The sequence below is a fragment of the Spermophilus citellus genome (genome assembly GCF_964194105.1).
Source record: "Spermophilus citellus genome assembly, chromosome: 16".
NCBI classification, from domain to species: Eukaryota; Metazoa; Chordata; class Mammalia; order Rodentia; family Sciuridae; genus Spermophilus; species Spermophilus citellus.
The window spans coordinates 78609503-78632607 of record NC_138196.1 but is presented as its reverse complement, the minus strand read 5'-3'; the positions used below and the strand labels follow the sequence as shown (position 1 = coordinate 78632607).

General features: G+C 37.0%; 1 protein-coding gene across 1 annotated transcript in view; it reads right to left on the bottom strand.

Moving 5' to 3' along the window:
• Positions 1-19200, bottom strand: part of ADAM2 (ADAM metallopeptidase domain 2) — a gene marked incomplete at its 5' end in the record, with an annotated part of 60852 nt that extends 41652 nt beyond the window's left edge. The window contains 8 exons of the mRNA XM_081269505.1: positions 3844-3925; positions 5158-5324; positions 5757-5828; positions 8119-8172; positions 10422-10590; positions 10898-10974; positions 15569-15647; positions 19118-19200. Of these exons, the coding sequence (XP_081125631.1) occupies positions 3844-3925; positions 5158-5324; positions 5757-5828; positions 8119-8172; positions 10422-10590; positions 10898-10974; positions 15569-15647; positions 19118-19200 (783 nt within the window). The remainder of the gene's footprint in view (positions 1-3843; positions 3926-5157; positions 5325-5756; positions 5829-8118; positions 8173-10421; positions 10591-10897; positions 10975-15568; positions 15648-19117) is intronic.
• Positions 19201-23105: the final 3905 nt, after the last annotated feature.

The following is a 23105-nucleotide window of genomic DNA, read 5'->3' as shown; positions in this document are numbered from 1 at the left end:
GTTTTAGTTTTTTCTTCCCATTGTTTTCCACCCTGCTTTCTAGACCAAGAGGATGGAACAAATGGGTCCTATCAGAGGGCCCTTTGTCCTCTAGTTTTACTTCCATGCCGTCTAATGAGAAGGAGGGTGAGACTGAGGTGTTTACCACCATCCATGCTAGGTGGCTGTGAGTCCCAGAACCTTGCACTGGGGGTCTGCTTTCCACATGGTCCTGATCAAATGATGCTGCTCCCCTCTCAGCCTGGTGACTCACTTATCACCAGGACAGAGGGACGTTGCGTACACATTGATAAATGTCCCATTTATCAAATTTCCACATTTGAATGTACCATTTGATTGGAGAGGGAGAGGGAGAGAGAGAGAGAGAGAGAGAGAGAGAGAGAGAGAGAGAGAGAGAGAGAGAAGAAGAAGAAGGAGGAGGAGGAGGAGGAGGAGGAGGAGGAGGAGGGGAGGGGAGGAGGAGGAGGGGAGGGGAGGAGGAGGAGGAACAGGTAGAAGGAGAAGAAATTGAAGAAGAGGAAGGAGAGAGATTGCATAATTCATGGGGAAGAAAATGAAGAATTCTACTGCATTTCAAGAGTTTAAATAGAACATATTAATACTGATTTAGTTATAAATGATCTTATTTTCAAGGTATTGTAGGAAAGTCCTTTCTTTCTTTCTTTCTTTCTTTCTTTCTTTCTCTCTCTCTTTCCTTCTTTCACTTTCTTTCTTTCCTTCTTTCCCTCCCTCCCTCCCTTCCTTCCTTCCTTCCTTCCTTCCTTCCTTCCTCTCTCTCTCTCTCTCTCTCTCTCTCTCTCTCTCTCTCTCTCTCTCTCTTTCTTTCTTCTTATAGCTCAGTAAAATGAAAGTAACCAGTAAAAATTTCTCTTTAGGCATCTGTAGAGAAGCAGGTGTTTTTCCGTTCATGAACAATCGCTCCTTTGCTCCTTTGCTCCTGTCTTCTTACTGATGTGTGTATTTCCATCTTTCCTTGAAGTAACATTTCTTTATAATTCTCTTTGTGAAAATCTCACTTGGGATTTCTATTAGTTGGATTGGCCTCCCATAACAAAATATCAAACACTGAATGGTTTACACGATAGAAATGTATTTTCTCACAGTTCTGGAGAATCTCTCAGTTCTAGAAGTCCAAGATCCAGGTTCCAGGAGGGTTGATTTCTGGTTTGGGGCTTTCTTCTTGGCTTGGAGGAACCAGCCTTCTTGCTGGGTCCTCTAATGACCTTTCCTCTGTGTGCACGTGGAGAGGGCTGTCCCAGGTGTCTCTTCTTCTTAGATGGACACCAGTCCCCTCATTTAACTTTAACTACCTCTGTATAGATCATTTCTTCAAAAAAGCGGGTGGAGTTTTAACACATGAATTGTGAGGAACATGATTCAATCCACAACAGACTAGTAGGAAAAACTTGAAAAAAGATGGGAACTGGAGAGTGAGACTTTTCTACAGGGCATTGCCAATTCTTACTTCAGTTTTGAAAAAAAAATTTAAAAATGCAAAACTATATTCAGTATTGAATTTTAAAAAATATTTTAGGGCAAAAATATTACAACAAACCAGATGAGTTCTTTTTGGTAAATAACACCTGCCTAGGACAATATTTTCATATAAGAATAACAGAAGATAGTATTTATTAAGGCTTCTTATGTTCAAATCACCAGGTCAGGAAATGGTAAATGACTAGGTATTTATTGAGAATTCTTTGCTTGCCTAATGCATGATTACAATCTATAAATGTGTCTTCATGTAAGCTTTGAAAAAACTTCCAGTCTATAGTTTTAGAAATCAAGATTCCATATATGCAATTTTTTTCCTTCAATCAACATGGCTCAAAGTTTATTCAACCCAGAATTATGAGGGAACCAGTAAGATGTTAAAACTAATTGAACAAGCACTTGGAGCTAGGCATAGAAATACCCAGGGTCTAAATAGTTTGGTTCATGAATGTTTTTATTACTAAGGTCAACAGACACTCTGTTCAATACTATGTGAAACATAACAGCCTTGAGTTTCTTTAACTTGAGGCTTCTAAGATTATGAATCCTTGAGTGGATAAGCCTCAGGGTAAAGAGTCACAGACATCAAAAATTATCTGCTGAGTAAATTAAATACACCAGACAGAGAAGGACAAATGTCACATGGTGGCACTTATTTGTGAAATCTGAAACAATCAAACTCATACATGTATAGCGCAGAACTAGGGTGGCCAGAGGCTGGGGAAAGGGGACAGGTTAGTCTAATGGCACACTCTTCAGTTACAAGATAAATTCTAGAAATCTAATGTGCACTGTAATAACTACAGTCATTATGTTTGGTGATTAGTGATTAATTTCATTGTGGTAACCATTACACACTATAAATATATTATGGATAATCATTAAGTCATATGCCTTGACTATGCACACGTTTTATTTATGAATTAAATATTTTAAATTTTTATAAAGTCATACACTGGGCTGGGAATGTGTCTCAGAGGCAGAATTTGTGCCTAGCATGCACAAAGCCCTGGCTTCCATCCCTAACACTGGAAAAAAAATGCTGATTATTTTCACTTGCTATTACTCAACCAAGAACTACTTGGGTTGTGGTTTCATGTATAATTTTGAAGAAGCAGCAGCCCATGAAAGATATAATCCCTTTATTGCACACCATAGCCCTGGGGGATTAGGGAGGGAGAAAGGTGGTGAATATCTGGCAGGCAAAGCTTTAATTATTTTCTTCAACATCTCACTTCTGTGGACCTTGGCTACTTTCTGATTTTTCCAGCAAAAGATCAGGCCATAATTATTCCAAAGAAAAGTGGGGAATGAGAAAGAATATTAAAAAAGCTTTCCTGAAATTGCTCCTTTCAATGTAGGGACCATTGTCCTCTGTCCACCAGCCATGTGTGCGGCACGGCCCTCCCTGCAGCACACTGGATGTCAGGCAGGACAGCTCTGCTTCTGTTTGTTAACCAGGTCAGCGTTTGCTTCTCATTTACATAAGTCCTTGATTTTTTTTTTTAAAGTGTCATATGGGATTGTTTGAGGAAGTTGGCCAGGTTCTAGCTTTTGAGACTAGGTCAATCACTTGCCCATAAATAAAACTTGCATTTTTCCAAACTAGGATTTGTGGATTTTGAAGAGGAATCCTGTCTCCCTTTGGTTGATGCATCTCTTGATCTCTTTTCTCAGCTTCACCTTCACTATGGACGGGAACCAGAGGTCACGCGTTGCCTCTCAGAAGCTCCAGCAGGCATCATGCCGACACACAGACAGGAAAGCCAAGAGTGGCAAGTCCCACAACCACAGCTGCAGGAAAGACTGGCAAAAACAAGCCAGTTTCAGATACTCTCAGATTTTCTACCGAGATACATAATGTCAATTAGGGCTTTTGGTCCTCTCGTTCTTCACCTGTGACTTACGAAGCATTTTAAGGTAATGGATGGTTTCAAATGTTTTATTTTAATCTGGTTCATAATTGTGTTAGCTAGATAATTAATTATTAAGCAAAGTACGAATCTAAGCTTTAAATGAAAATAGATGCATGATTAAATATTAAGATTTATGATATTGATTATTAATGATATCGTATGGTAAGACTCAAAGAGATCACGACCTGAACAACTTTCTAAAAAGGATATGTGGAATCAGGAAATGAGCACTGCAAATTTTTGAATGTAGTGAGTTCTGAGAAGACTTCCTGTAATTTGAGCATTGCTACCAGCAGTAGGGACAAAGACCACTAGGTGAATGCAAGTTTCAATACACATGGAAATCATAAAGTGAGGGGACCTTTAATTCTATACTCTTCTCTACAGCATTCTGCTGACACATTTTAGCCAAGCAAATTAAGCCATACCATACCATGGCCACTCCTCCTCCGTAGTCCCTCTCACACATCTTCCCTTGAAAGGTGGCACCAACAAAATCTGTTCTTTCTCTGTAACTTAAATTCAAAAACTTAAATTTAAAATCAGATCACAATCCTCTGGTTTTGTAAAAGTAAGCACAATTCATTCTCAATTTTCCTAAGACAAATTTTAGTTTTGCACATTGATACTAAAATTAATAAATATTTCCACTTAACAGAGTATCACCACTTTGAATGTGACTCAGCGTTTCTGTGCCCTTTGAAAACAACAAAACAGACTTAGGAAACAGGTATTAGAAAGAGGGCTTTCCTTAGGTTTTCTGAGACATAAGCAGGACCCACTTTATGTAGTGTCTTTTTAGATGGAAATGAATACGTGCCCCCAAATAAATACAAGAATAAACGAAATTCACTAAGATGGGAAAGCAAAGGTAAAACGGCTGGCCAATGGGTAGCCAGTCACCTCAGGGATTAAATTGAAGTCTCCTCTTAATCAGCCACAGCTAGCCTGCCAGAGGCATGGGACAAAAGATGAGAAGTGCTAACATTTAAAAAACTGTGTATATAATTTTACTGTATGGATATATATTCCTAAAAACAAAGAGCTTATTAAACAGGAGAGACTTATATACTAAAAAATTAATAGCACAATGTGACTACATTATGTCTGTGTTATATTGGAATACAAAGTAGTATTTCCATTTCTTTTTTTTTTCCTTTAATGACAATGAAGTAAAGAAGGCTAAATTCTAATACTCAAATTCAGACATGTCTCTTAGAAGAAATATTATTATTATTTGGAAGCTAGGCGTGGTGGTACATGCCTATAATCCCAGCAGCTCAGGAGGCTGAGACAGGAGGATTGTGAGTTCAAATCCAGCCTCAGCAAAGGTGAAATGCTGAACAACTCAGTGAGACCCTGTCTCTAGGAAAAAAAATACAAAATACAAAATAGGGCTGGGGATGTGGCTCAGTGGTCTAGTGCCCCTGAGTTCAATCCCTTCAAAAAAATTTGGAGTATAGTCAGGGACATTTAATGATGTGGTGCTCACTCTAAGGTAAGAAGTTGTGGGGTCCCAAGATCCAAGGGGTGAGCTTTAACTACAATCCAGTTGGTTAGAGTTATGGGTACAAACAATTCCGTCATAGGTGTGGTGTAGAAAAAAAATAACTTTGACTTTACTATATGACAGAAAAAGTTAATGGGAGGCTTTTTTTTCCCCCTAGAGGCCTGTCAATGATCAGAAACAGGGCCAAACTAGTATGTTTTCTTTGTCTAAGCTTTAGTAATTCCAAAATATGCTCACACAAGTAAAAACGCCACATCGTGCGGACGCAAAACAAGGTAAGATCTTTTCCATCGTAGAAATCTATGTAATAACTCATTAGCATCTCCAGCAGTTGACATTTTGTTTTCGTCTACCCAAAGCTCCAGTGAAGACAGAATTATGGTAAGGTTAAAGGAGGTGAAAATCTACAACAGAACACATACAGAAGACGGATTCATACGGCACGGTTGAAATGGATTTTGTGATCTGTCTATGAAAATGAACTTATGAAACATGCTGAACAGCTGAACTCTAATTCTGAAATGTACCCTTTAAAGTGTGTTAGTAGATAATAAATGCTATTAGTAATGATACTGAATATGAGTGTTTTATTTAGCTTAATTCTTAACAATAACCTAATTAGGAGTATACAGTAAATGTGTAATGGCATAAAATAAAAAAAATTTTAAAAAGGAGTATACAATTATCATTATTCCTATTTTATAGGTGGGAAAACAGAAACTTAAAATGAAATGATTTTCTCTATCATCACATAACATGTATACTCATAAAAGAAGATATAGGAATTGTTTTAGTTAACAAACAAGTGCAGAAGTATTAGAAAAGCCAACACTTACAGCATTCGTCAGTCCAATCAACTGGAAAATTTTTTGCGTGACAACAGTAGTATCTGAACCCATATGATCGTACTGTAAAATACAATTATCTTTTAGATCCACATGTACATTGTTAGACCTTTAAACACATATCAGTTTGTATTAAAAACATTTAAGTTTTTCTTTAAAAACATTTTTTTGAAGTGCTGGGGACTAAACCCAATGTCTTGTGCATGCTAGGCAAGTGCTGTGCCACTGAGCCACGTTCCCAGTCCTCTCTTAATTAATTAATTAATTTTGAGATATGAGCCTGATAAGTTGTCCAGGTTGGTACCAACCCTCTATCCTACCTCATTCTCCCCAGTACCTGAGATTACAGGCATGGACCACTATGCTAGGCAACTTATTTTACTATTATACAAACCATATGATATTTAGTGTAAAAATGAAAAATCTAAAAAATGAAAAGGAGATTAACACAAGAGATAATTCCTTTATCAAATGAATGTTAGCACTTCTGACTGAAAATATTACCTATTTTGCAGTAAACATCTAAATCTGAAAGATTGTAGATCGACTATACCCATTCAAAACCATGTTTGCCTGACATTTCAATAAAGCAATGATAAAAATACAATAGATAAAAGACTCACAAGAACAAAAATGTATAGAGAAGAAAAAACTAAAAAGCAATGACAAGAATTGAAGACTGAAAACGAGATGAGTAGAAAATGATCACAGGTACATAAAAAATGTGAACCAAAAACCAATAGAGCAATAGCGTTCCCCTGAATCCCTAGAATGTGCAGAGGGGTTGTGCTGGGATCTCTGCAAACAAGAGAGCTCGGCCTAAGAGCAGATGCATCGACCTAGTTCATTTTGTGTAAGAAGTAGTTAAAGCTGGGAAAACCTTTAGAGTAGGTATGCAAAAAACTCCCAAAAGGTTATCTATTGAATGATTTCATCCATATAACCTTTCGGAAATTAAAAAAAAAACTACATAGACATGGAGATTACAGTCATGGATTCCAGGGGGCAGGGGAGGTGGGCGAGACTATAAAAAGAATGCAGCAGATCCTGGCTGTGATGGAATTATCTATACTGAATTGGTTACAATATCCTAACTGTAACATGCTGTAGAGGGTATTGTTTAAAGAATGGACAGAACTTCTATGTAGTCTTCCAACTGCATATGAATATATAATCATCTTCACAAACCAGAATAACTAGGCAAAAAAGTCAACAGAGACATTAAAGATTAAAACTAAATTATAAGTTAATAAGTATCTGTAAGAACATTTCACTGCAAGACAGCACATGTGCCCTTGGAACATGATCCAGAAATACAGCATATGTAAGCTGTTAGGATTTAATCCAATTAAAACAATTTTTAAAAATGCAAAATATGTTGTCTGAATAGAATAGGATGAAATTTTTAAAAATAAAGAGAAATCCAAGAAGTTTGAAATATGCAAAACCAATTATAAGTAGCCAATGGCCAAAGAAGAAATCACAGGGGACTTAGAAAATACTATATTATCAAAATAACAAAACTTGTGGTATTCAGCTAGAATAATGGTCAGATAGAAATTCATAGCAGGACATAGCAACAAAGTCAGAGTTCAGAAATAAAGCTTCCTATTGATGGCTAGCTGATTATCAACAAAGGCACGTGGCATTTCCTTGGGGAAATCCTAAAGTACATTAAAATAAATTTGTCATTTTTTTTATGATAAAGTTTGGAACTTTTCCACAAAATAGAGAAAATAGATGGAAAAATAAGATAATGAAATTATTTAAGTATTCTCAAATTTCAAATCATTGTAATTCCATTTCATTAAGGAAATTCTACAAGAAATAACCTTCAGGAATGATAATACCATCTCCTATCTATAATATAAACCATTATTTTCAAAGTTTAAGAAAGTGTTAAGAGTACATGCAATACATTTCTATGATTCTAAATTCTTTAAATTACATGAAGTTACCATTTACTTTATTTTCATTATTATTTTTAAAATTAAGATTAAACTTTTTTTAGAGAGAGAGAGAGAGAGAATTTTAATATTTATTTTTTAGTTTTCGGCGGACACAACATCTTTGTTTGTATGTGGTGCTGAGGATCGAACCCGGGCCGCACGCATGCCAGGCGAGCGCGCTACCGCTTGAGCCACATCCCCACCCCAAGATTAAACTTTTTATAGAAATTTGACTCCCAATTTCCTACTGATATAAATGGTTTAGAATTTGGCTAATGCAGAATTGTCACTAATTCTCCTCTGTCATAAATCTTTCCAAATTATATATTTTTCCAAATTATTTTTATAACACTTCATTGCTAACATAAAGTGACATGAGACAAATCAATCAAAAATATACTTACCAAATCTTTTTCAACTATAATATGCATTTCTAAATACTGAGCCATCTCTTGTGGCTGAAAAATAAAAATCCACAAACCTTCCATCAAAATTGAAGAATTACTTAAATATTTACAGTGTCTATCACTAATGAACTCTATTAATGAACACAATGCTGAAAATATGATTTTACATAGAGAAATAGAACCAGATAGCAAGCAAAACTAAATGTCACAGAATATTTTTCATTTAATTCTGCTGTCACTTCTCTGCACTTAATCAACCTTTTAATGAACTCAGAAAATAACTTTTGTCCACCTTTCTTCCTTCATGTTCTTATTGGCCCTACAAGCAGTTCTATCAGCTTTATGTTACTGCATTACTCTGTGGTATGATTTTGCACTTGATCCTAAAAGAGTAATAAGAGATCTTTATGTGTAGGGGTTTGCATTTCATGTAAAGGATACAATTAATTCCATATAAGCTGCCTCAGAAAAAGATGAGAAACAGAGAGTCAAATCATGGGTTTTCTTAAGCTAGACCACAGGTATCTCAAGATAAAGTGGTTGGGGTGGGATGCCAGACAGATGATCATGGTTAAATTAGAGATGTGTGTGGGGCTTTGAACTGTGGCTTGTCAATGTCAGGCTGTGCTGAAAATGGAAAAGAAGTAATGGTTGTCATGATGATTCATAGAAATGTTGTCTTTTTTCACTCTAATTATTACATGACGACAACCTATAAGAAATGCACTGGGGACAGACAGACAGACAGGCTTCGCAAACATTCCGACCCAACAGGGTAGTGAATTCATAATATTCAGTCACTACAGTAACACCACCCACAGGCAGGAGACAAGTATTTACATGTAGAGTAGAAAATCCAAACTCAGAAGCTGAAGAAATTTTTATTATATTTATTTCACATTGGCATTTAATCCCTTGAACATTCAAGGCAATCTCATTTTAGTTAAAATGTGTTCCTAAACATATGAAGAGAGCATTGAAGAGAGCATAAATAGCAAACCTGGGATTTGAGTAGAGATCAGAAAAACAATGGTTATAGTAACTTCAAGGAGGAAAAAGTTGAGTAAAGTCAGTAAGACAAATTCAGGGCATATTGGTTACTCATTTTATCATTTAAAATTCTCTCTTCTGGTCCAAATCAAGGGTTTTAAATTTAAAAGGTGAACAAGATTCCCTTGTAGTCTGATTTCCTATTGTTTCCATGCAATATTAAGCACCAAAATATTTCACGGCCTTACTGAGAAAGTTGAAATCCTTTGCTTGGAAGACTACAAGTCATTAAAGTCCCTAAACAAGAGTAGGCTACTGGCTTTCAATTCCTGAAATGCTGGATTAATGGACTGGGATTCAAAACTATGGATTGGTTCTGACCAACACAAGTGTTAGCTGGCTCACATCCCAAAAGTCATCCTGCTCATTTTCATTTCTGAGACTGGAACTGGTGGTAGTTTCATAACTCATTCATTAATTTCCTGAAAAATAATCTCATTTGAAGAAAAATAAGAAGTCCACTTCATCCAGGAGACAGGTAATAAAGGGATGCAGAATGCCAGGAAAGGTGTCTGTTGGGCAGGTGGGCAGTGGGCTGACACAGCAATGTACATAAAAGTTATGTATACAACGGATGTGTTCCCATAAACCGTCATTTACATAGACAGACTGTGGGCCAGATTTGGCCTGAGGATTGGAGTTTGTCAGCTCCTGAGCAGAGTGACCATTAACATCATTTTACTGTAAATATGTTTTGTACTTATAATTAGGTAATACATCATACAAAATACATTGAACAATGCACCAATTAAATACTCCTTAGAGGAAAAAACTAAAACCATTAAAAACACTTGATTAATAACAATGATGTAAAGGAAGAAGAAAGATATAAGACAAAAAAAACTAGTAGATTTAATCCAAGACATATGTATTTGCATTAAAAGCAAATGCAACAAATGATGTGTTTTAAAGAAAAATTGGATGTGATTTAAAATTTTAAAACAACAAATTGTTTGAACAAGCCATGCATGCTTTAATTGAAATATACTTGGCTTCTCTGAACACAAAAATATTGGAAATATTTCAGAAATGAATGAGGGGATCATCATAGCTAATATTGCAGAAATTTAAAGAGCTATCAGTTAAGTTATAAAACTAGTTTTTAGGCTTATAAGCTATACAGTTTCTGGTACATGAATCCATATGTGTGTCTGTGTGGGTGTGTACAAATGAGTAGTTTCTCTGAAAAACTGAAGTGTTCATATTGCTGTAGAGTAACAACTATACAGTTTACTCAATTGATCACCTACCTCTATGCTTTGTATTTTATAGGGCAGATTTTTTATTTCAATATCCTTCTCAGTATATAAAGAAACAGTTTCATTCTTATATTTCACTTGGTAAATTACATGTTCGAAGCCCACTGAAGATTCCAGGGGTTCAATTCCATAAGTAGCATTTTCAAACTGCAGTAAGCCCCTATAAATTCCAAGAAAAGTATATAAATAAAATGCTGCACTTTAAAAAAGTTAGCTAAGAGCTACATAGTTCTTTTTGTGGTATGCATATTATTATCATCCTTAGTGGGTACAGTAGGAAGTTACTGAGTATTTGCAAACTTACTAAGAGTTACAGAACAGTAATGTGATTGGTATTTGCCTAACTATATTTCACGATCTCTAAGTATGAGAATAATCTTAATTCATTATAAGGGTAGGAGCCATTGTTAAAAATAATTTTCAAGTAAGGAATCCATTTTGCGATTCATACAATTATATATTACAACCTTAATCCAGTACATGCGCTAACCATCACCATAGAATTTGGATAACCTTCAACAAATCCTTGGTAGTAGCAGAAATTCTGAAAGATAAAATACATACAGATTTATTAGGAGATAGAGTTTTCAGATATTGTGTGTGTATATCAAATACTCAATATTTGCACAAGGGATTTATAAGATTATTAGATGAATGTAAGAATTTCCCAAAACTTTTTCCCACGGGTTCATAAAGAATGTGTTAATTTTCACACTCTTTCATATTCTGAAAACTAAATTCGATTTTCTTGATCACTAGGACAAAGTGAAAATAATCAAAACCTAACTACCCACCACCCCCAAATTATTCTGGCATAATTCTGCCTGGTAGAAAAAAAACAATATGAATCCAAAAAAGAAAGTCTTTTTACACAACTATTTTGATGGTTTCTTATTCAAGGTGTGTGTGTGTGTGTGTGTGTGTGTGTGTGTGTGTGTGTGGCATTGAACCCAGGGCCTTGTGCATGCCAGACAAGCACTCTACCAACCGAGCCATATCCCCAAGCCCTATTTTTAAACAACTATTTAGAGTGCAATGGCAGAATAGCTCATAGAGGTGTGACCCTCTCACAGATATCAATTATAAATACTGAAAAAAATGTATGTATATATTTTTAAAACTTCAGCTACAAAAGCAGATAGAAAAAGAGAGTACAATTGATACCAGAAAGAAGGCAACTGCGTTTGCTGAATTCTCATTTGGTGGGTTTCCTCCAGAAAGCACCCCCACCCCCAGGCAGAGCTGCAGAAAGCCTGACACCTCAACAGCAAACCCAGACCTTTAGCCTCAGGCTGAAGCCATAGTCTCAGAGTGCGGAACCCAGGGGCTGTGTCCAAGAGAGGAGGGAGGAGGCGCAGAGCCAGGACCCCAGTGCGCACCGTTACCTCCTCGGGTGCAATCTCTACTTACATCCAGACCGAGGATTCGGGAAAGAGGCTCCAGAGAGTCTAGAAGGAGCCAAGACCAGGAAAGCCGAAGAACAGAGAAAAGGGTTTGTCTATCTGCAAGTGCAGTGGAATAGTCAGGATCTGGTTCCCGCCAGGATATTCGCCTACTAGAACAAACTTGGAAACCCTTTAGAAAAAAAGGCACAAGGGTTAAGTGTGCCATTGAATGTGGCCAGTATATGATTTTAAAAGGTGCTAGATATTCAGATAAAAGGGAAAATGTAGTACAGAGTCAAGAGGAAAATCAGAAAGACAATTGACACTAAAATAACCCAAGAATAGGAATTAAAAAAAAAAAGACTTTAAAACAGATATTAAAAATGTGATGGAGAACATTAAAGAAAAATTGGACACAAAGGGGGATCAGGAAATTCAGAGAAATAGAGAGAGAGTATAAAAATCTAACTTGATGGCCAAGCATGGTGGCACATGCCTGTATCCCAGTGGCTTGGGAAGCTGAGACAGGAGGATTGGGAGTTCAAAGCCAGCCTCACCAAATGAGGTGCTAAGCAACTCAGCCAGACCTTGTTTCTAAATAACACACAAAATAGGGCTGGAGATGTGGCTCAGTGGTTGAGTGTCCCTGAGTTCACTCTCTAGTACACACCCCTCCCCCCAAAAATACAACTCGAACAAAACATAGTTTAAATGAAATACACTGAGAAGGTTTCAAAAAGTGTAAAAAAAAAAATAAAAATAAAAATTAGAACTATAAAAGTTGCCAAATCCCAAATCTGAAGAAATGTGAGAGAAAGGAAGCTTTAAGAATGTCACAGAGGGTATGGCTGCAGAGGAGGTGCCAGTGGGGGAAATGATGGACAGGAGGGACCAAAAGAGCCAGCAGGCTGGAGCTGCCAGAGGACCTGAAGGAGACCTGTGAAGGTCAAGGCTGTCTATTCCAGGGCTGGAGGGGAAAGTTCCAGTTGCAGTGTCCAGATGCCATCAGCAAAGGAAGAACCCACGGACCCTCCCTCCGCACCTACAAGGAAGTCCAAAGAGGGCTCGGCCAAACCACCCCATCACATGTGGGTCAAATCAGCCCAAGGAACTGTCCCAACTCCTGCTGCAGGAAGGCCTTCAGCACAGCAGCCTTGAGCCAAGACGAAGCAGTGAACTAAGGAAATGCCTCTGGAAGCAAAGACCAGGATGAGAGAGGGACTGGAAGGGAGACCCCCACATCCGTCAGCACACTCCTGCAACAGGCAGGCCTGGCTCCAGGAGAATGGAATGTAAAGCACTCAGCTCCCCAGCTCAGGCCACAGGGCTTTCCTGGTAGGAGAAGCAGGTTATAAAACAGAACCTAACTTCTTCCCAGATGCGCTGAGTTCACTCACAACAGAGCACAGAGAAGCCCAAGGGAATGTTCCAAAGTTGATGTGGGTTAGTTACCTCGACAGCCTCCACAGGACTGGCTGGTCTGAGAGAGATGGATGGGCAGCAAATGGCTGGGAGGGGTCACTGATCTACAGAACTGTCCGTCCCTTCTGGACAGTCCAAGTTTAACTGGACAACAGAGCAACCCGCCAACAGTTAGGAGAATTTAATATGCTAATGTGGCCAGGGCGAGGGCCGAAGAGAGCTTTGCCATTCCACTTCATCCCACCCTGACAGTTGGGTGTACCCTAAGCTGGATCCCCCTAAAATTATACAGCCAGTTGCCAAACAGATAATCAAGCAAGAAACAATTATAGGCCCCAGGGGACAGAGCAGTATTCAGATTGCCTACGATAAATCATCTAAAATGTCCCATTTCCAACGAAAAATCATAAGCCTTGCAAGGAAACAGGAAAGTATGACCTATAATTGAAAAAAAAAAAAAAGCAGATAACAGAAACTCCCAGTGTGCTACACACTGAGTGTGTGTGCCTGCCCAAAATTAATCTGTTAAAATCCTGACCCCTACATGTAGGTATCAGAAGAGAGTCCCTTTGGAATGTCTGATGCCTGACCAATGTCTGATGCCAATAACTGACCAATTGGCTCTTCTGTATATGTCTTTATTTTTCAAAACGATGTGCTTTTAGGGATGAATGCCACTTGCAAAATTTATGAAAAAATTCAATAAAATCATCTGTTTTAAATCTAATTTAATGAACTTTACTTGGTTTTCTTTAGTGTAGAAATAGGCTTATAGCATAACATATCAATACAACAACATATATTCATGACATTCGAGACCAACATTCAAGAACTTACCACATTTTGGTTATTATTAAGGCATTCTTTTTTAGTCTTTTTTAAACTGCATGCATATCTTTCTTTCATACCTCTTAAGGTATGCAGTGGAATTGGGTTTGGCAGAATACTATAAAATTCAAATGTGGGATATTGTGGCCCTGTGTAGCTCTTTGATGATTTTTCTCTTACACACACACACACACACTCACACACGCACTCTTGCACACATACACACAAACACATACACACCCCTGCACATATAAGTATTTGTTTGCATATAACAGTACATATTATTTCTTTATTTACATTGACTCACTTGTATTTGCCTTCTCTGATGGCAAATTTAAAAATGAAATTCAAAGCAAGGGCTAAGTCTATAATTTCTTCTGTTAAAATCTTAGCCTCTCTAAATGATGGACTCACTGTGTAGAAATCTCGAATGAAAATGGAAAACAACCACAAAGATGAGGACAACAATAGGTAGAGCAGACCAAAAGCAAAACAAAAAGAGCATTTCAGGCTCCTTTACGCATGAACAAACCCTACAAATTCTACCCATTATTTTTCAATTACTTTCACCAAAAAAATTATAGACATCATTAAATGAAGCCCTGAGTATTCCAAATACATGAAAATTCTATCTAGTTCCAAATATGCATGAAATTTTATGTGTCCTTAAAAACAGAGGACTTTGTCACGCTGAGAATAACCACTGATCAAACTTTGCCCTGGGGGGTGGATACCAAGGAAGCTGAAGGTGACAGGTTCTCTGGCTAAATCTGCATGTGTGTGTCACTTGGCTTTTTTCCACACACTGTCACCACTTCTGTAAGGCCCAAGGAGAACTGAGACAGCTGCTTATCCCATTAATCCGAATGCGTTAAGTTCGTTTTCCCTTTTTACATTGTTTGCTTATTTCTTATTTAAGTAGGTGTCCCAATCCTGCCTGCTGGGATCCGGGCAGCTTCCCTGTCTTTGTTGCTGCAGAATGGACGGAGACATTTGCAAAGGCTACAGCTGGTGAGGGGTTAATATTTAATATTTAAAATATATGAAGAACAGCAAGAAAACAAATACTCAATTTTCAAAATGGGGGAGGACAGAAATAAATATTTCTCAAAACAATATGTACAAATGGTCCACATGTATTTTAGAAAATATTTAGTCCCTGAACATTCTTCAGAGGACACTTTAGATTCTCCTTTTGTTCCAGATTTAGCTTCCCCTGATTCAAACTCTGGTCTTCACTCCAGGCATTTCACAATATATTCAACCCCTATTGCCACAAACACATGAGCACACACATGAAACAAATGATTTAGAAACATGACAATGATATTTGACTTAGTAACCTTCTGTTTAATAGAGCTGAGGACACACTGTCAGAATGAAATGAATGGGTTCCCATCAAAACAAAACATGACCTCCACCCTTTGTACTCTATGTGGACCCTAAATAACATGATCAGAGAAATTCGTATCGCAAAGGTACAACAGATAATGAAAATCGTACCTGAAAATCTTTATCAAGAGGCTTCATGATTCCTGTACCATCATAACCATAAACTTTAAAATTATGAGGTAAAAATACTCTGTAAAAATAAAGATAAAAGGGTACTTAGTGGAAATTTTGTTTCCTAAACTTTCATTTTTAAAAAGATACTTACTATATTTATTGTAAGTAGAGAGGTTGGCCGAAAAAGAGTTTTCAGCGTGTGGATTTTCCACCTCCTTGTTAAGTTTTCCCAAATAGCCAGAGCAAAAAGGAGGTACTTGGAGGCGTCAGATGACCTGATTTCAAAATATACTGCAAAGCTGTAATAATCCAAACAGCATGGAGACCAGTGGAACAGAAGAGATACCAGAGAAATCAATCCACTTATTTACAGTTAATTGATTTTTGGCAACATCACCAGGAACCCACAGTGGGAAGAGAACAGTCTCTTCCAAAAAAATCACATATGGAAAATAACGTCCACCTACAGAAGAATGGAAGTGGATCCTCGTCTCACAACACTAGAAGTGAACTGAAGACAACAATGTAAGACCTGAAACCAGAAGTTACTAGAAGAAAACATGGGAAAGCTTTGTGACGTTGGTCTGGGCAAAGTCTTTTTGGATATGACCAAAAAAGCCTAGGCAACAAAAGCGAAAACTAAAACTAGGGGACAGCACCAGGCTAGAAGGCTTCTGCCCAGCAGGACAGTCAGTCAGCAGAGGGAGGAGACAACCTGCAGAATGGACGCAGACACTTGCAAACCCTACAACTGGTAAGGGGTTAATACTTAATATTTAAAATACATGAAGAACAGCAATAAAACAAATAACTCAATTTTAAAAATGGGAGAGGGCAGAAATAAATATTTCTCAAAACAATATGTACAAATGGTCAACATGTATTTAAGAAAATGCTTGCTATCATTAGCCCTCAAAGAAATGCAAATGGAACCATCAGGATGCAACACCTTACACCTGTTAGAATGGCTGTTATCAAGGAGAAAAGAGATGATGAATGTTGGTGGGATGAGATGAAGGAAGAACCCTTGTACAAGGTAGGTGGGAAGCAAGTTAGGATCGTGGATATGGAAAAGAGTACAGGGGTTCCTCAAAAATTAAGAGTAGAACTGTCATCTATTCTGGAAATCCCGCTGCTGGGTGTATATCCAAGTGAGGTGAAATCGTAAGTTGAAAAGACACCTGCATGTTGATTGCAGCAATAATCAAGCACACACTGGAAAACAATTAAGCCTTTAAAAAGAAAGAAAGAAATCTTGTTCTTTGGAAGACATGGATCAACCTGAAATATATTATGTTAAGTGAAATAAGCCAGGCACGGAAAGAAAGATATTGCATGATCTCACATATATGTGGGATGTAAAAGAGTCAAACTCATAAAAGCAGGCAGGAAAATGGTGGCTGCTAGGGGCCAGGGGTGAGTTTCAGTGAGGATAAATAGGTTCGGAACACCACTTATACAGCATTGTGACTAGAGTTAATAATAATGCTAATGAATACCTCGGATATCTTTTAAGATGCTGTAACCATGCACTCCCCACGTTTGTCAGGATTGCCTTGAGCAAGGTGATTGATTATTACCTGCTTTAAAGCCCTCAAAGATCGGGGCGTAGCTGTGACAGGTGCAGGGCGGTGCCAGTTCTGCACATAGCTCAGGTGTCAGTATGTGGTGAGCAACTTTTACATCCACCTGTTTACACAGAAGCTGTTGGCCAACCCTCAAAAGGATTAACTACCAAGGTATCCTGGTCAGGGCTGGCAGGACTGGTCTCAGACCAAGGCCAATGGCCACTGAAGACCTCATCACTCCACCTGGGGTGACCCAACTATACTCATTGCCCCCCCCCCCCCCGCAATCCCTTCTCCAGTCCTGCACACTTGAGTCTCATCTGCTGCATGTAAAATGAAAAAACAGCAAAAGCTCTGCACTGTATTTTGATTATAGATCTGGTAATTCACATTTAGACTGTTTGATTTATAACATTCTATCTGTTGTCATATTATTGACATTTTTGCCATAATGCTTTGAATAATTTTTTTAATCCAAGAGTTATTTTGACAATTACTACCAAATTTGCAAATAGCTGGTGCTTCTTTGATTAAGCATTAAGTATTTGTAACTATATTCTAATTTTACTCATTGACAAGGTGGTTATTAAATGCCTTTTGATTGCTTGTGTACAAGAAAAGAAATACATTTTTTGCAAGTTGAATAGTAAAGGGTCATTTACAAATTCATCATGATATCACCATTAATTGTATCGTATATTCTATATCCTTTTTCCAATCCAAAACATAAATCTGCAAAGACTGCATTTTTGCAGGGGGCGGGTATACCAGGGACTGAACTCAAGTGCATTCAACCACTGAACCACATCTCCAGCCTTATTTTGTGTTTTATTTAGAGACAGGGTCTCAATGAGTTGCTTAGTGCCTCACTTTTGCTGAGGCTGGCTTTGAACTCCCAATCTTTCTGCCTCCCAAGCCTTGGGATTATAGGTATGCACCACCATTATTGGCTTAAAGACTGCATTTTTTTTAAAGAGAGAGGGAAAGAGAGAGAGGGAGAGAGAATTTTTTAATATTTATTTTTTAGTTTTTGGCGGACACAACACCTTTGTTTGTATGTGGTGCTGAGGATCGAACCCAGGCCGCACGCATGCCAGGCGAGCGCACTACCGCTTGAGCCACATCCCCAGCCCAACAAAGACTGCATTTTAATTTAGATCTTCTTACATTTCTAACCCACTGTACTTCACCTACTTCCGTCTCTATTGAACACTTGTATGTATTGTACTGTGATGTGGAAAGTTATCCACAGGATGGTTTAGCTCTCACCACTGGCTCATTTGCAGGCCCATCACTGTTGGGGAGATTCTGTCTGGGGTTTCCCTGCACATTTATTGCAAAAACACTCAGTTTTTTTCCTTAGGAAGAAGTAATTTTGAGTCAGCTTTTTGTGTCTTCCTTCAAACTAGTTCTTTTTCTTCCTTTCATTATTTTTGGTAAACTCATTCTTATTGAAACAAGGATCATATCAATTTTGATTTTTCTTTTTTGCTCAGCATGTTATGCTTCATTTTTCCCAAATGTATTAACTGACATGAGATTGAGTTTGGGTAATTACAATTGTAAGTGCTTAATACAGTGTGATAGGGTATATATGCTAATTAAAAAAAATTGTCATGATTCACAACATCCAAGAATCTGCTATGATCCTTCAACTTTAAGTTGTATAAAGGAACTAGAAAACAAACCATATTTATGTTTTCAGGAAATAATCAAAATTTGTCCTCCATGAAACCCCATGGGTAGCCCAAACCAAATTGGATGCTACCAGGAAGCATCACTACGGGGAAGATAGGAACAGCACTGTGGATTCCAACCCAGGTATTTGATACAGAGACTTAAGGTATTTTTTAAAAGAACAACATAAGAGAAAAAGGAACACTCAGTAACATTTCCAAATGCAAAATAATGGCATTCTGGGTATTTACAAACAATAATTATAAATAGAACAAAGACAGTTGGTAACACCATCACCTACTTTTGCGTTAGGTTCATAGTATATGTTTTCCCCTCAATTGTAATGTTGTAGGCCACCTGGTAGGAGAGTACATTTGAAAAGCAAAGAAAATGAGGGAAAAGAGGTTAGAAAGAAAAACTAACATTTTTACATTAATGACAATCAAAAACACATTAATGCAATCAAAATTAAAATCTAGAATTTGGTTTGATAAAATTTTAGCTTGGATAATAGAATATGATTGGTATAATTTCTTATTCATGAATTTTCAATTTATCCAATAACAGACTCATAACAAAACAGTGGATTTTATAGAATATATATATTTAAATTTTTTTTAGTTGTAGATGGACACAATGCCTTTATTTTACTTATTTTTTTTTTTTGTGGTGCTTTTTATGATCAAATCCAGTGCCTCACACATGCTAGGCAAGTGCTCTATCACTAAGCCACACCCCCAGCCCTGAGAGTAGATTTTGTTTAGTCCTATAATTGTGTTAGCTTAATATTGAGGCCACTGTAAAACCATCTTTAAAATGGATAGGATATGCCTAAATTATTTAATAGAAAATTTATATATAGTAGAGCCAAGAATTAATTAATAACATGTAATATATAATAGTAAGAAATTTTATAAAATTTGTTCATTGTTTGAATGCTAACTGAATCTATTTTATAAATAAGAGGATTAAGAAATGGTATCCAATGAAGGGACAATTAATTCTCTGCCAATTTGCAGACATCTTCATTATTGAACCTTTCAATGAACAAGCATGTAATACATCTCCAGTTATTAAAGTCTTTATTTTCTCTTGTTTTATTGTCTTCAATGAGGTTTTGCTGACCTATGTAAGATTTGCATTTAGATTTTTATGTGGTATAAATTAAATCTTATTAAGAATTATGTTTTATATTTTTTTGATTGCTGGAATAGAAATACTACTTGTTTCTGTATTTCAATTTCAATCATGTCTCCAAAAAATTTACTAAGTCATGTATTATTTCCAATTTTTTTCTAGATTTAGATTTTATTTCATATATCACCATTTTGTCTGCAAATATGATGGCATTCTTTTCCCCTCCAATTATGCCTATTTTTATTGTTTTCTTCCCTTCTTGCAATGGTTAGTGCTTCCAAGACAATGATAAATAGAAAAAGTGACAATGGGCTTCCTTCCTTCTTGATCTCTAGAGGGAAGCTTCCAATATTTCAACTTTATATATCTTTTAAAGGGAATTTTAACTTCTTTATAAGCCACTCTTATTATTTTCAGTCATGTATTTTAGGCATATAAGATTCAAAGAAAAGTATATAAAATATCATGTCATTAATGATAACACTGAAAAATAAAAAAATGCAAGTCTTTGAAAATAAGGATAAGCCTACTCAGTAGATTATATTTTCTTTTTTACACCCCAGATAACCAGCCTCCCAAATTTCATGTTTATTATTCTCATGCCTATTTTCATAACTGTATTAGTTATGGATGTTTGTCTAAATAGTGGTTGGTTTTGCAAAAATTTTACCTTTACTTGAATTTTATCCTACAAGTTATATATTTTATCTGTTGCATGAAACACTGCCTCAGACGTAATAAGCACTATAGCAAATATTGCCTGCCCTCACCATCACCCTTAGAACCTGAACTTTTGTCATTTATTTCTCTATGGCATAAAACTTCATTTTCTGAATATACCACAGTTTATTCATCTATCTTCTTATTGGATATGTAGTTCTATTTATTTTAAGCAATACTGCAATATGTGTATAATTGCCAGATATATGTTACTTATGAATGAACTTCTTTTGTTTAAAAAAATGTTTTTACAACTTCACTCATAATTTAAAAAACAACCTTCAAATTTGTTGTGCCAATTTACATATTCAAAAGCAGAAAATAAGACTACCTTTTTATTTATATCTTCTAATCACATTTTGTTTTCTTAGATTTAATTTTGGCCAGTGATGGATGTAAAATAGTGTCTTACTCCATTTGGCAATTCTCTGCCAAATAAAATTTCTCAATTTTTTGATTACATTTGATGTTTGCTACCCCGTCAGGTTTAACACTTTCTTGCCATTCATAGCTTTATACATATTTCCATTTTGTTGGGTTTTTTTTTCTTATTGATTTGTAAAAGTTCTTGATCTGTTCTGGAAACTCTTATGTGCAGTAAGTGGACTGAAAAATATGAGTTTGGAATATTTTTCACTTTGTTTATGGTCATTATTATTTTTATTTAAATCTAGGTATTCCTCAATCTTTTACTTAAGAATGTCTGCCTTTTTTCATTGTTCAATTGTTCCCTTATATTAGAAGGTCCTAAAATGTATATCCTATATTTTCGTCCAAATTCTTATTATTTTACTCTCATCTATGCATTTACATGATCTAGAATCAACTCTGGTATAAGAGGTGACACTACTGTACAGTTCATTATTATTTTGTGTTGCTAATCATTTGATCTCCATCAGTTATTAAATTGGGCATTTTATGTTTTGTTTTAAACAACTGAAGCCTGCAATCAGAGTGTGGGGAGGGTGGTTTCCTTTTGAAGGCCGCGAGGGAAAGACCCATCCAGGCCTCTGTGCTTGCTCTGCACATGGAGTCTTGTGCCTGCACTCAGGTCAGTGTGCACATTCCCTCTTCTCTCAGGGGCACCAGTTATGTTGGACTCGAACCCACTTTAATGAACTCATTTTAATTTAACAACCTCTCTCTCCAAGTAGGGTCACATCATGAGGGGCTAGGGGTCAGGTCTTCAACAGATGGATTTTTTTGGAGGGGAGGTGTCACAATTCAGCCACAGCATGCAGTAAACTATCCTGACAGAATGGGACTCCATGCTGGATCTGACTGTCTATAGCTATCATCTCTCTAGAAAACTTCAGCCACGGCTGTTACCATTGTCCTTCATGAACTGAATGTATCTGGGGGGCGGGGAAGGAATTAAAATTAAGAACCAATTTGCTTCACTAATCTGAAGAAACTGTTCATTTTCTTGAAGGTGTTATGTGCAGTATAAACGTGTGTAAAGAATGTGTGGCTGGAGCGGTTACAGAACAGCGGGGAAGGGCCTGTGGGGGAATCACTCACTGGGCCTCAATTCCTGTGTCATGGCAAGCCTCCTGTTATCCCCCGTGAATCTGAGTTGTCATGTTGGTGTTTCTCATAGGCCGTGCTCACCGTAGGTGCTCAGAAGAAAACCAGGTGACATTGAACTCCAGAGTGAATGTGAAGGCACTCTTCTGTAAAGCAGGACACAGGCCGACCTGCCTGTGTCCATAGGCAAGGCCCAAAGGGCCAGGTAACTATTACTCCTGTCCATTCCCTTGTAGATGCAGCAACCTGAGACCAACATTTTGTTTCCTTCTTTCTCAGGAAAGTAGTATAATAGCCAACTCTGGCTAAGAGATTGAGCTCTACTGTGGTTTGTGTAGGCTGGGGATGTGGCCCAGCGGTTAAGTACCTCTGGGTTCAATTCCTGGTATCAAATGTTTAAAAAATTATATCTAAAGACAGGGTCTCACTGAGTTGCTTGGGGACTCACTAAGTTGCCGTGGTGGCTATGAACCTGTTATCCTCCTGCCTCAGCCTCCTGAACTTCTGGGAAGACAGGCCTGTGTCACCCAGGTGGCTTGCATCACTCATTTTTAAAAATGTGTCCTCCTTTCTCATACACACACTTTTCTCTATCTAGTAACAGTTTTTATACCTTTGTTCTATGTTACTTTGAAGACCGTTTTTTTCTTTTTGCCTGAGAAAAGTATAGCTACACAAGCTGCTTATTTGTGTTGCATTTTTTTTTTTTTAGTTCTGTGTCCAGCCTTTGTATTTCTTTATTATCATGTCTGACTGTTAGAGTTATATCCTTATGTCCAATCTGAGATGTCTCTTTTTTTTCTAATACATGTAATTAAAGATTTAATATTTAAATTTTACTTGGATTCCCTATTAAATTGATACTGATATACACTTTCTACTCTTCTGATGGTTACTATTAAATA